We start from the raw sequence: 12,433 nt of genomic DNA, 5'->3' as shown, positions 1-12,433 counted from the left end.
TATCAAATACACACATTTAGATTCAAGTTCAAGCAACTATACCACAACACAACATAATCTCAACAAGCTCAATATTTTTAATCAAACTCAAGCATACCAACTCAGATTATCAAAACTTTAAAACAATAGAAAAAAGGAATTTAACTTCTCTTACCTAAGAGATGACTAAACCACTTTAGAAAGCCTAAAACAGCCACAAATGCATAAGAACTCTTATCTGCTCCTACGAACTACAAAATCACGATCAGGGTACATCGTTAGGACCATTGGTCAACACATATTGAAATTGAAGACTATGCAACCACAAATGGTACGCATGCAAAGGAGAAGAAAACATACTAACGAAAAAGAGCATAAATCAACTTACTCTTTTGTAGAAATTATTCAGTTAGACTTGAAGATTTTGCCGCAAGAATCACTCAAGTGGTCTCCAATCTTCAAACAGAGGAACAAGAGACGAGAACTCCTAGAAAGAAGTCACAAAACTCTAGAAAAGTAGTTTTTAGAGAAATTGTATGTTTTAAAATAATGAAACTTGTTCATAATAAGACTATTTATATTAAAACTCTTTATTAATATAATTGAGTCTCACTGTTTTTAAACCATTATCTCTTTTAAAATGTCATTTCTGGGGTTTTATATTCTTTACCCTTTGCATTTTATTTATTGAAGGACATAAATCTTAACAAAACACTACACAAGAATAAAGAAAATTTTGTGGTGGATTTGAATTTTGTTTCTTTCAAAGAAAATAAGTTTAATGGACCTTCCAAATGGCATAATTGGAGGGATAGTGAAATTGATTTTGTAAAAATTATAAGGTCTATTTTTAATTGCTATACAAGAGGTAGAAGAGGTTGACAAGGAATATCACAACAACCCATTTGCAATGCTAACATGTAGAGGAGACAAAGAGTGAGTTGTGAAGTAGAGAAAAGTGGTGGTGGTGAGAGAGAGAGAGAGTAAAAAAACTAAAAGAGTTAAAAACAACTCAAAAAAGAAAAATTAAGATAGCACACATGGTTACTATCCAAAAACTTTTAATACCACTTTAATGGACTAATTTAATAGAAGGAACATTAAATCATTTTAAATAAAATGAAGACTGAGTTAAGAAAGAAAAATTATATATCTTATTACATTAATAATATAACCGATTAATGTTAATGTAAAACTGAAAAGTTGTTTTGTTCTCTATATTAATTGATCAATTCCGGAGATAATCAATTAACTTAGTAAAACTAAAACGTTGCTTTTGTCTCTATATTAATTGATTAAATTACTTACATAATCAATTAATATGGACATTCTCTCTTTTTTTCTTTAAAAAGATGTATCATTTTTTTAAAATAAGTTCTTTTCATATTATAAAAACTCATGAGAATGTGGAGATAATATTTTTAGCGATTAACAATTTTGTTCATCAAAAAAAGAGTAAGATCAAGCATTATTGAAAACTCTTATCATGTGAAATTGTAATACCTTCACAAACTAGGTTACTTCTTTCTTGTGTTTTTTTATGTAATTCTTTCTTTTGTATTCTTTCCACCTTGGTGATATTGTTTGTAAATCTGGAAGGTTTTTCAAATTCTTTGTATATCTAGAGTGTAAGTTATATACCTGTAATTTTAACTCTTAATATTATTAATGAAAATCTAGCTAAAATTGTTAGATAATTAGATATAGATTCATGTAGAATCGAATCACTGTAAAAAGTATTTGTGTTGTGCCGTTTTTTTTTTTAATTTTTTTTATCTTGATAATTGTTAAGATACCTTAATTGAGTATCATTTATATATCTTGTTAATTAATTAAAGAAATTTTTTGAAACTGTTTTAAAAAATAAAAAGAACCAAATTTTAGAAATGAACCGATTCAACCCCTCTTCATTCTCCTTGTTTTATGAATATTTATAAAATCTATTTTTAACATAATTTAATAGAAGGAACATTGAATCTTTTTAAATAAAATGAAGAATAAATTAAGAACAAAAAGTATTATATAATCACATTGAATAAATTTCATAAATATTAAAGAACAAAATACTAATTAAACCTTCATAAATAAATTTTATGACTTAGTGTTAAATTGATTCTAAAAAATTTTAGTCTTTAAATATTAAAATTATATAAAAATAGTATATGTACTAAAACTTTTTTTTTCTATCTTAAAAATAAATTATCACCTATTTGCACTCATAAAAATAAAATAAATTGATTATTTATCTGAAGAAAATATTTGATTCCCCAAAACAATTATGTATTTCCCTGTGCATTTGACATTTCTTAAAACAAGTGTACATTTCTTAAGGAGGAGGAGGACTGAGATTGACGACACCTCTAACTTAACACAACTCTGTTTTAGCACTTCCGGAAGATCATGGCCGAGTGTTTTGTCTTTGATATTACTGAATCGTTGCTAAGCAAGCTAGCTTCTTATGTTTACGAAGAAGCTTCTCGAGCCTATGGTGTGTATGACGATCTTCAAGGGATCAAAGACACCTTATCAATAGTTAAAGGTGTGCTGTTAGATGCTGAGGAGAAGAAGGAACAAAATCATGGCTTGCGGGAATGGCTCAGGCAGATTCGAAACGTCTGCTTCGATGCTGAAGATGTGTTAGATGGACTTGACTGCCAAAACCTGAGAAAGCAAGTTCTCAAAGCTTCAGGCAACACTAGGATGAAGGTAGATCACTTCTTTTCTTTATCTAATTCTCTTGTCTTTCGCTTTAGGATGGCTCATCAAATAAAACATGTTAGGCGTAGATTGGATAAGATAGCAGTTGATGGGAACAAGTTTGGTCTTGAGAGAATTGATGTTGACAACAGACTTGTCCAAAGGAGAGAAATGACTTATTCCCATGTTGATGCTTCGGGGGTGATTGGAAGGGAGAGTGATAGGGAAGAAATTATCAAGCTTTTGATGCAACCTCACCCTAATGGTGATGGTTATGGAGATCAAAGTGTTTGTGTTATTCCCATAGTGGGTATTGGAGGGTTGGGAAAGACCACACTTGCAAAGTTGGTGTTCAATGATAACAGAATAGATGATCTTTTCCAGTTGAAGATGTGTGTAAGGGGAAAAAACAGAGAATAGAATAATCTGGAAGAATACAGGACAGAGAAGGAGAAATTCAGAAGAGACACGTAATAATTCTTTTTTTTTTTCCCAACATAACAGAAAGGTGCTTTATATAAGCACTACTCCTTACAGCTAATATTCCTTCACATGGTATAACGGTTTCTCCTAAAAGGGAGACACGTCACTTAGTAACAAAATCCCTAAGATAAATTGACTGACGCACAACCCTCTTAGGTCGATCAATAGAAGCCTCTGGAGTATTGGTTGGGCCGTGTTCAGCTTCTGCAGTAGTACTTGGGCTACCCTCACCTTGTGCACAGTCAATAGGATTAGAGTACTGTAAGGGCCCAATGATTCTTTCATCTCCCTCCGGATGGAGAAGCACCTTGTCCTCAAGGTGGAATTGCTCTTTCATAACTCCCCATGGTTCCCACGTAGCATCTTCTGGTGGAAGACCTCTCCATTGCACCAAGACTAAGTCAGAATCTGGCTTAGTGTTCAGAATAGCTATGGGTTCCAATATGGGCTGATTATCATTGAATTCCAAAGGAAGTTTTGAAGATGTTGTTGGGGGATTTCCTTTGTGTAGTTTGAGAAAGCTGACGTGAAAGACATTGTGGATTTTGGCATTTGAAGGGAGCTCTAATTTGTAAGCAACTTGTCCAATCCGTTCCAAGACCTGGAAGGGACCAAAAAATCGTTTCTGTAACTTGCCTTGGTAATGACCAGCAACTGAAACCTGACGATGCGGGCGAAGACGAACATAAACCCAGTCTCCAGGTTGGAATTGAAGATCGCGACGGTTGTTGTCTGCCCATCGCTTAATATCTGCTTGTGCTTTTTGGAGGTTGTTGTGGAGTTTACGGATGATGTCAGCTCTAGATTGCAATTCAAACTGAACAGCAGCGTTTGAAGTGTCAGGAGAAAGACCTTGGGGAATAGATGGTGGGGGATGGCCATACACGACTTCAAATGGGGTCATCTTGATGGAAGCGTTGATAGTAGTGTTGAAGCACCATTCGGCCCATGGAAGAAATTTGCCCCACAATGAAGGCTTGTGATGAACGAAGCAACGAAGATATTGTTGCAGTACCTTGTTAACCACCTCAGTTTGGCCATCGGATTGAGGATGGTAAGCTGTGGACATCCGTAATTTGGTACCACTTAAGCGAAAAAGCTCTCGCCAAAACTGGCTAAGAAACACAGGGTCTCGATCAGAAATTAAGCTCTTAGGAAGGCCGTGCAATTTGCAGATCATGTGTATGAATAAGTCAGCCACTTTGGAAGCTGAGAAAGACCTGGGTAACATGCCAAAGTGTGCAGCCTTTGAGAACCTGTCTACAACAACCAATATTGTAGAATTACTTTGGTATGGAGGAAGGCCCACAATGAAATCCAGGGATAAATCCTCCCAACATTTGGTAGGTGGGGGAATTGGTTGAAGTAGTCCTGCAGGTTTTTGAGCTGTAATCTTAGTTTGTTGACAAATTTCACATTGGGTGACAAATGTGTGAACGTCTTGACGCATTTTGGCCCAAAAGAAATTAGCTGCTAACTTCCCAAAGGTGCGTGTTACTCCAGGGTGTCCTGCCAAAGGTGTAGAATGGTACTCATGTAAGATAGTGGGGATGAAAGGGCATGATGAAGGAATCCAGATGCGTTGTTTGAACAGGATTAACCCATTTCTCAAAGAATATAGAGGAAAGTTAACAGGATTTTTTGTGATTCCCTCCTTTAGTGAAAGGAAGTCAGCATTGGTGGACAAATACTGCTTCAGATCAGATAGAAAATCCAATTGAGGGATGGATAAAATGAGAAGGCAGTGCTCCTGTTGTGGTTGTGAAAGTCTGGATAAAGCATCTGCTGCTGAATTAGACTTCCCTGGCCGATATTGTATCTCAAAGTCGTAGCCCAACAACTTGGAGAGGTAATGTTGTTGATCTGGAGTAAGAACAGTTTGGGATAACAACTCTTTGATTGATTTTTGGTCTGTTTGGATAATGAATCTTCGACCAAGTAAGTACTGCCGCCACTTTTGTACGGCTGAGGTAATTGCACATAGTTCCCTAATATAGGTGGATGAGTTTTGCAGCTTCGGGCAAAACTGTTTACTAAAATATGCGATGGGATGTCCGTTTTGAGAGAGAACAGCCCCCATGCCTGACCCGGAGGCATCGGTTTGAACTAGGAACGTGTGATCAAAACGGGGCAGTGACAAAACAGGAGCATTCGTTAGTGCCTCTTTCAGATGTTGGAAGGCCTGTGAGGCACTATCTTGCCAAGAAAAATTGTCACGTTTGAGGAGGTCGGTGAGAGCACTAGCGATGGAGGCATAACCCTTCACGAAGCGACGATAGAATCCAGTCAAACCCAAGAAGCCCCGAAGAGACTTGACTGACGTGGGTGTTGGCCAATCAAGAACAGCTTGGATCTTACTAGGGTCTGGCTGCACGCCCTTATTAGAAACTATGTGGCCCAGGTAATGTATGGACTCCTTTCCGATTGAACATTTCTCCCCTTTAAGGTGAAAGCTATTCTGCACTAGCAATTGAAAAGTACACTCCAGATGGGAAATGTGTAAATCCAGTGTTGGGCTATAGACGAGGATGTCGTCAAAGAATACAATGATGAATTGACGAAGATGTGGGCGAAAGAGGTCATTCATGGTGGCCTGAAATGTAGAAGGGGCATTGCACAACCCAAATGGCATGACTCGGAATTCGAAATGGCCGTTATGTGTGCGGAAGGCAGTTTTCTCACAATCGCTGGGAAGCATCAAGATTTGGTGGAAACCTGAAAATAGATCCAACTTAGAAAACCAAGCGGCACTACCCAGCTCATCCAATAACTCATCAATGGTTGGAATTGGAAATTTGTCCTTCACAGTGGCGGCATTGAGGGCGCGGTAGTCAACGCAAAAACGCCAAGTCCCATCTTTCTTCTTGACAAGGATAACTGGGGAAGAAAAAGGACTCGTACTAGGCTTAATAAAGCCTGAGTCAAGCATCCGTTGCACTTGCTGTTCAATTTCGTGCTTTTGGAAGTGGGGATAACGGTAAGGTCGTACTAAAATTGGTGAAGTATTTGGCTGTAATGTAATACGGTGATCTGTGGGTCTTGAGGGTGGTAAGGTAGTTGGTGGTTGAAAAAGAGAGGAGTATTTGTGGAGGAGGGCTTGAAGGTGGGGGTGATCAGAGGTGGGAGTATGTGTAATAGTGGTGGCGGGGGAAGGATGGGGTGTGGTTGTGGTGGCAGAGTAAGAGTGGAAGGATGATGAGTATGTAGGCTCGAGTGTGAGTTGGAAAAGAGCCTCAATACTATTTGTTTGTTGCAGTCTCCGTAATTGGTGGACAGAAATTGGGCTCGGAGTTGGGCCGGTTTCTCCTTTCAGTTCCACTAATTGACCTTCCCACATGAATCTCATAAAAGGGCCATTGTAGTCCATCACAAATGGGCTTACTTGAGTCAACCAATGAACCCCTAATACAATGTCAGTACCAGACAATTCTAATGGATACAAATCAATGGAGAATTTTAAAGAGGCCAAATGAAGTTGGGCCTTGGGACAAAAAGTTGAGCAGGGGAGAAAATCACCGTTACCGACCATTACTCTCAAAGGAGTCGAAGTGGGCTCATTCTGGAGCTGAAGGAAATGAGCCACCCTACTTTGTATGAAATTGTGTGTAGCTCCACTATCCACCAAAACTTGGACTTTGTACCCGTTAATGGATCCCGTCAGACGTAGGGTGCGAGGAGCCCATTGACCCGAGAGTGCATGTAGACTAATGAGGCCTGATTCAGGAGAAGGGTCATCTATAACCCGTGGATCCGAGTCTGTTGGTGTATCTGGGTCATCGTCTGGTTCGGTTGAGACTAGAAGGAGAAATTGAGACTTACAACGATGCCCACGCGTATACTGTTCATCGCAGTTGTAGCATAAATTCTTCTCTCTCCTTGCCTGCATTTCTGTCTCTGTTAATCTTTTGATGGGTAGTTTATTGGGGGGTGTGGGTAAGAGTGGTGGTAGTGGTTTTGGGGAGGTAAGTGGTGGTGTGTTGGTTGATGGAGATGGACGGGAAAAACGATTGAATGGGGGGTTGCTAGAGTGTTTGTCCTCATGCAGCTTGGCAAACGCAATAGCTTGGTTCAGGTCTGACGGTTGGAGGACCGTGACCTCTCGACGAAGGTGGGGTTTGAGGCCCGAGATAAAACAACTCAGATAAAAGCTGGTGGGGTAACCAGAGATCCTATTAGAGAGTTTCTCAAACTCAGAGAGGTAGTCTTGCAATGAGTGTGTTTGAGAAAGCTTGCACAGGGTTGCGATAGGATCGTCAAATTTTGACGGAGCAAATCGGAGTTCGAGCGCTCGGAGGAAAGAGTCCCACGAGGTGAGTAACCCGTTGTTGTGCATCCACTGAAACCAGGAAAGGGCTTTTCCTTCAAGAGAAAAGGAAGCGAGCTGAATGCGTTGTTCCAGGGGAGTTTGGTGGAAGGCGAAGAACTGATTGGCTTTGAAGATCCAACCAAGGGAATCCGTTCCATCAAAGGGCGGAAGGTCCATTTTCATCGATCGGTAAGGGGTATTGAGAGGTTTAGGGTTGAGTGAGAGTTGGTTCTCAAGGTGGGATGTACGATTGTCAATGTCCATGAGGGTGTTGGAAAAATTGGCTTGGGCTAGTAATATTTGTTCTAATTTGCGGTCAAGGGAGGTGAATGGGTCAGGTGAGTCGGCCATGGATGGAGGAAGTAAGACTCAACGAAAGCACCAATTATAAGGGGAAAAAACAGAGAATAGAATAATCTGGAAGAATACAGGACAGAGAAGGAGAAATTCAGAAGAGACACGTAATAATTCTTTTTTTTTTTCCCAACATAACAGAAAGGTGCTTTATATAAGCACTACTCCTTACAGCTAATATTCCTTCACATGGTATAACGGTTTCTCCTAAAAGGGAGACACGTCACTTAGTAACAAAATCCCTAAGATAAATTGGCTGACGCACAATCCTCTTAGGTCGATCAATAGAAGCCTCTGGAGTATTGGTTGGGCCGTGTTCAGCTTCTGCAGTAGTACTTGGGCTACCCTCACCTTGTGCACAGTCAATAGGATTAGAGTACTGTAAGGGCCCAATGATTCTTTCAATGTGGGTGTGTATCTCTGATGACTTTGACATAAGGCAGGTACTTATTAAAATCATCAACTCTGCTTCTGCTTCAGCTCCAACTATTGCTCATGCTCACCAAGAAAACATCAAAAACTTTGATATTGAGCAGCTACAAAGTCGTCTTAGACACAGGCTTTCTGGTCAGAAATATTTGCTAGTATTGGATGACGTATGGAATGATAATCGTGAAAAATGGACACAGTTGAAAGATTTAATTAAAGTGGGTGCAGTAGGAAGCAAAATCTTGGTGACAACACGTAGTAACTCAATTGCTTCAATGATGGGAACTGTTCCCTCGTACGTTTTGGAAGGTCTTTCACTGGAGAATTGTTATGCTCTGTTTAACAAATGGGCATTTAAGGAAGGCGAAGAAAAAAAATATTCAAATCTAGTAGAGATTGGAAAAGAAATTGTGAAAAAATGTAGAGGGGTGCCACTAGCCGTGCGAACTTTAGGAAGTTCTCTGTTCTTAAATTTTAATTTAGAAAGGTGGGAATTTGTAAGAGACCATGGCATCTAGGAACTTAAAACAAGAAAAAGATGACATTTTACCTGCTCTTAAGTTGAGTTATGACCAAATGCCTTCCTATTTGAGGCACTGTTTTGCTTTCTTTTCTCTTTACCCAAAAGATTATGGCTTTACTGGTGCTGAAGTTGTTAATCTTTGGATGTCACTCGGGTTACTTCGATCTGAGGTTGGAAGTCAAAAGCTAGAGAATGCTGCAAGACTGTATATAGACGAGTTACATTCGAGATCATTTCTTGAGGATTTTGAGGACTTTGGCAACATTTACTATTTCAAAGTGCATGATTTGGTACATGATCTTGCCCAGTATGTTGCAAAAGAAGAGATTCTTGTGGTAGACTCAGGCACCCGGAATATACCCGAGCAAGTAAGGCATTTATCAGTTGTTGAAAATGATTCACTAAGGGATGCTTTGTTTCCCAAGTCCAGTAGAGTGAGAACCATATTATTTCCGACAGATGGAGTTGGTGTTGACAGTGTAGCTCTTTTGGATGCATGGATAACAAGATACAAATTCTTGCGTATTTTAGATTTAAGTGATTCCTCTTTTGAGACATTTCCCAATTCAATTGCTAAACTGGAGCATCTGCGAGCTCTCAGTCTTGAAAATAACCGAAGAATAAAAAGACTTCCTCAATCCATATGCAAACTCCAAAATTTGCAAGTTTTGACTTTGAGAGGATGTGTGGAGCTTGAAACATTGCCTAAAGGATTCGGGATGTTAATCAGCCTTCGAAAATTTTTTATCACCACAAAACAGTCTATTCTGTCAGAGGATGAATTTGCAAGCTTGATCAATCTTAATATTTTGAGTTTTGAATTTTGTGACAATTTGATGTTTCTGTTCCGAGGGGCACAACAACTCAAATCCCTTGAAGTTTTGATTGTTCAATCATGTAGGCGTCTAGAGTCCTTTCCATTTCATATTCTCTCTAAACTGGAGGTTCTATTTGTCATAAGGTGTGAGATGCTAAATCTGTCCTTGAACTGTGAAAACCCCATCGCGAGATTGAGGATGAAGTTTCTGCATATTGAGGAATGTCCAAGGCAACAGACATTGCCTCAATGGATTCAAGGAGCTGCAGAAACTTTGCAGACGTTGTTTATTTCAAATTTGTATAGTCTTGAGATGCTTCCTGAGTGGCTTACAGCAATGACTCATCTTAAGATGCTCCATATTGTTAACTGTCCTCAGCTGTTGTATCTCCCGAGTGACATGCATCGCCTCAGTGCCCTTGAAGATTTGACCATAGATGGCTGTTCTGAATTGTGTCGAAAATGTGAACCACAATCTGGTGAGTACTGGTCTTTCATTGCTCACATCAAACACCTTTCCATTGGAGAAACAAGAGAAGGGAAACTCCTCTTCCAAATGCAGAAGAAGATTCGATTGAAATTGCAGGATTTGCAGAATTAAGATCATGTTTAGAGACAACAAAACAGTATGGAGGAAGAGAAATTAACTGTTTACTATCCCCTTAAACGATATCCCAAGTTCAAGTCTTGTGGAAGAAAAAACATGGTTGGTAGGAAATATTCCACTAAAAGTGACCAACTAGGTTCTCCAATGGAGATTATTCCTCTATGGAACTGGTGGATACTTTACACCAATGACTTTATAAAATAATAGTTCATATTTGTAAAAGCCGTTATTAGTAGGTATTTTAATTTCAATATATTTGTGAAAGAAAACATTATTGTATTTAAATTCCCCTTATGACAGATATCAGCAGCACAGAGACCTGAACCCTTAGGTGCAACTGTAAGCTATCCACTACTTTGAGCTAAATCCATTTCCTTTTGATTTTTAAATTTCATCTCTCGATATCTTTTATTCTTAATCAGTTTTTCTGCATCTCCTTTGTGATGCTTTGGTTTAGTTAATTATCATCAGCCTCTCTCCAACTACATAAATAAAAACCAGCTCTGCTTCTGAACTACATATTTATGAATTGCATTACATTGACATTAAGACCAATTTTCTATAACTAATTCAGAATTCATCCATTTTAGTTCCGCTGCTCATCATGCACAGTCTGCTGAATTAACGCTATTCCATGGCCCATCCATTCAGAAGCGTTCCATACATTACAAAGGATAGGGATTCAGGTTTACTGTTGTAATATTTTCATAAGGTTAACAATTTAAAAACCAACCGTTCCAAACACCCAGAATTTATAGGGGTACAGCACAATTTCTATTTTTATTATGTGTATGTGTTTTAGTCAGAGCTGTGAGATAAGGGTGGTAATGAATTTCAATTTTTTAAAATCCACATTTGAGATGAATAGATTGGATTTATAATTTAGATCTATTCTTATTAGATTTGGTTTTTTCCAATCCAATTTAAATTTGAATATAGGTTCATCTAAATTGAATATTTTTTTAATTAGATCAAATATCAATCTATAGTAATAGAACGAGTCAATTTGACTCGATTTAAACTCACGTTACTTCGTTGACTTAGGTCAGATTTATTCAACTTAATTTGGGTTTGGGTCATCCCACTTCAATATTAGCCAAAGCTTACTAAAGTCAACTTGGGTCTAGGCCGATTTGTGTCGATATATGATCTAGACTGAGTTAACCTACAGCCTGAGTTGACACAAGTTGACCTTTGGTCTGGATTGACCAGTCTCAACCTTTGACCCAAACCCACTTGACTCAATCTTTGGTTAGGTGAGACTCAACTCAACCTTTGGCTTGAGGTTGACTCAACTCAACTTTCGAGCTGACCTAGTTCAACCTCTGGTCAGGGTCAACTTGGCTCTCTCTAGCTCTGGTTTATTCAACTTCACCTTCGATTCAGGCTAATTTGGCTCGAACTTGTGACCTAGACCCACTCAGTTAGACCATTAATTTGGGTCCACTCGACTCGACCTTTGACCTAAAGTTAACATGAATTGACTTTTGGTTCGGAGTTGACACGACTCGACAGCTTGGAGCTAACTTGGCTCGATCTTTGGTCCAGGCTGGAATTACTCAACCTTTGGCCCCAACCAACATGACAACCTTTAGCCCCAATCGATTCGAGTTGACCTCTGCTCACAAGACAAATCTCCTCGACCTACAGTCCTGGCTAACTCGGTTTGACTTGAGGTCCAAGCTAACTCATGGTTGACCTTTAGCTCAAGTTGTCTCGAGTCAACCTTCGACCCGAACTGACTCGATTTAACTTTTGACCTGGCTCGACTTAGTTTAAATTTTGGTCCCAATTACTCGACTTGATTCTTTGACCTAATTTGAGTCAGCTCGACTGCACTATGAGTAAACTTAACTCTACTTAAGTTGACTTGACTCAACTTCCAACCTATGCTAAAACTTTGAAACTGCTCGACTTTGCTAGACCTTAGACTTGGATCGACTTGGCTCGACCAGGTCCTTCACTGCCTTGACTCGACTTAGACACACCTTAGTTTTGGATTTTCAAAATTGAAAAAATAATCAAATTTAAATAAGATTCAAATTCAATTTTAGTTGATTGAATTTAAAATCCAAAATTTGATTTTGATTTGGAATAACTGAATTTTGATTGCCTTAAAATAATATTAATTTAAATTTTTATAGATTGGATTTTACAATTTGGATTTTTTTTTATCCACCCTTGTTACTAGAGCACGTGTTACGCAATTCTACTTTTCTCTCCTCTCACCAAAATTTG

The 12,433-nt window shown here is 38.6% G+C and overlaps 2 protein-coding genes across 2 annotated transcripts; both read left to right on the top strand.

Annotated features, from left to right (window-relative positions):
- The first annotated feature begins 2,275 nt into the window (after positions 1-2,275).
- Positions 2,276-8,766, top strand: LOC124845130 (putative disease resistance protein RGA3). Its single transcript, XM_047322179.2, has 2 exons — positions 2,276-3,072; positions 8,206-8,766. The coding sequence occupies exons 1-2, from the start codon at positions 2,380-2,382 to the stop codon at positions 8,764-8,766; spliced, it is 1,254 nt and encodes a 417-aa protein (XP_047178135.2). The 5' UTR covers positions 2,276-2,379.
- On the top strand, positions 8,756-10,589 carry LOC148197939 (putative disease resistance protein At1g59780). The gene has a single exon (XM_088116272.1). The coding sequence runs from the start codon at positions 8,756-8,758 to the stop codon at positions 10,187-10,189; it is 1,434 nt and encodes a 477-aa protein (XP_087972398.1). The 3' UTR covers positions 10,190-10,589.
- Positions 10,590-12,433: the final 1,844 nt, after the last annotated feature.

This window comes from Vigna umbellata, chromosome 5 (assembly GCF_029865625.1).
Source record: "Vigna umbellata cultivar VRB3 chromosome 5, Vumbellata_1.0, whole genome shotgun sequence".
In the NCBI taxonomy this organism is placed as follows: domain Eukaryota; kingdom Viridiplantae; phylum Streptophyta; class Magnoliopsida; order Fabales; family Fabaceae; genus Vigna; species Vigna umbellata.
Note: the sequence above shows the minus strand (reverse complement) of the source record. Positions and strands in the feature narration are given on the sequence as shown.

Coding starts and splice junctions, on each gene's coding strand:
- LOC148197939 (XM_088116272.1), top strand. CDS start 8,756: ATGGCATCTAGGAACTTAAAACAAGAAAAAGATGACATTTTACCTGCT.
- LOC124845130 (XM_047322179.2), top strand. CDS start 2,380: ATGGCCGAGTGTTTTGTCTTTGATATTACTGAATCGTTGCTAAGCAAG. Junction 3,073..8,205: donor TTTTCCAGTTGAAGATGTGT/GTAAGGGGAAAA, acceptor GAGTACTGTAAG/GGCCCAATGATTCTTTCAAT.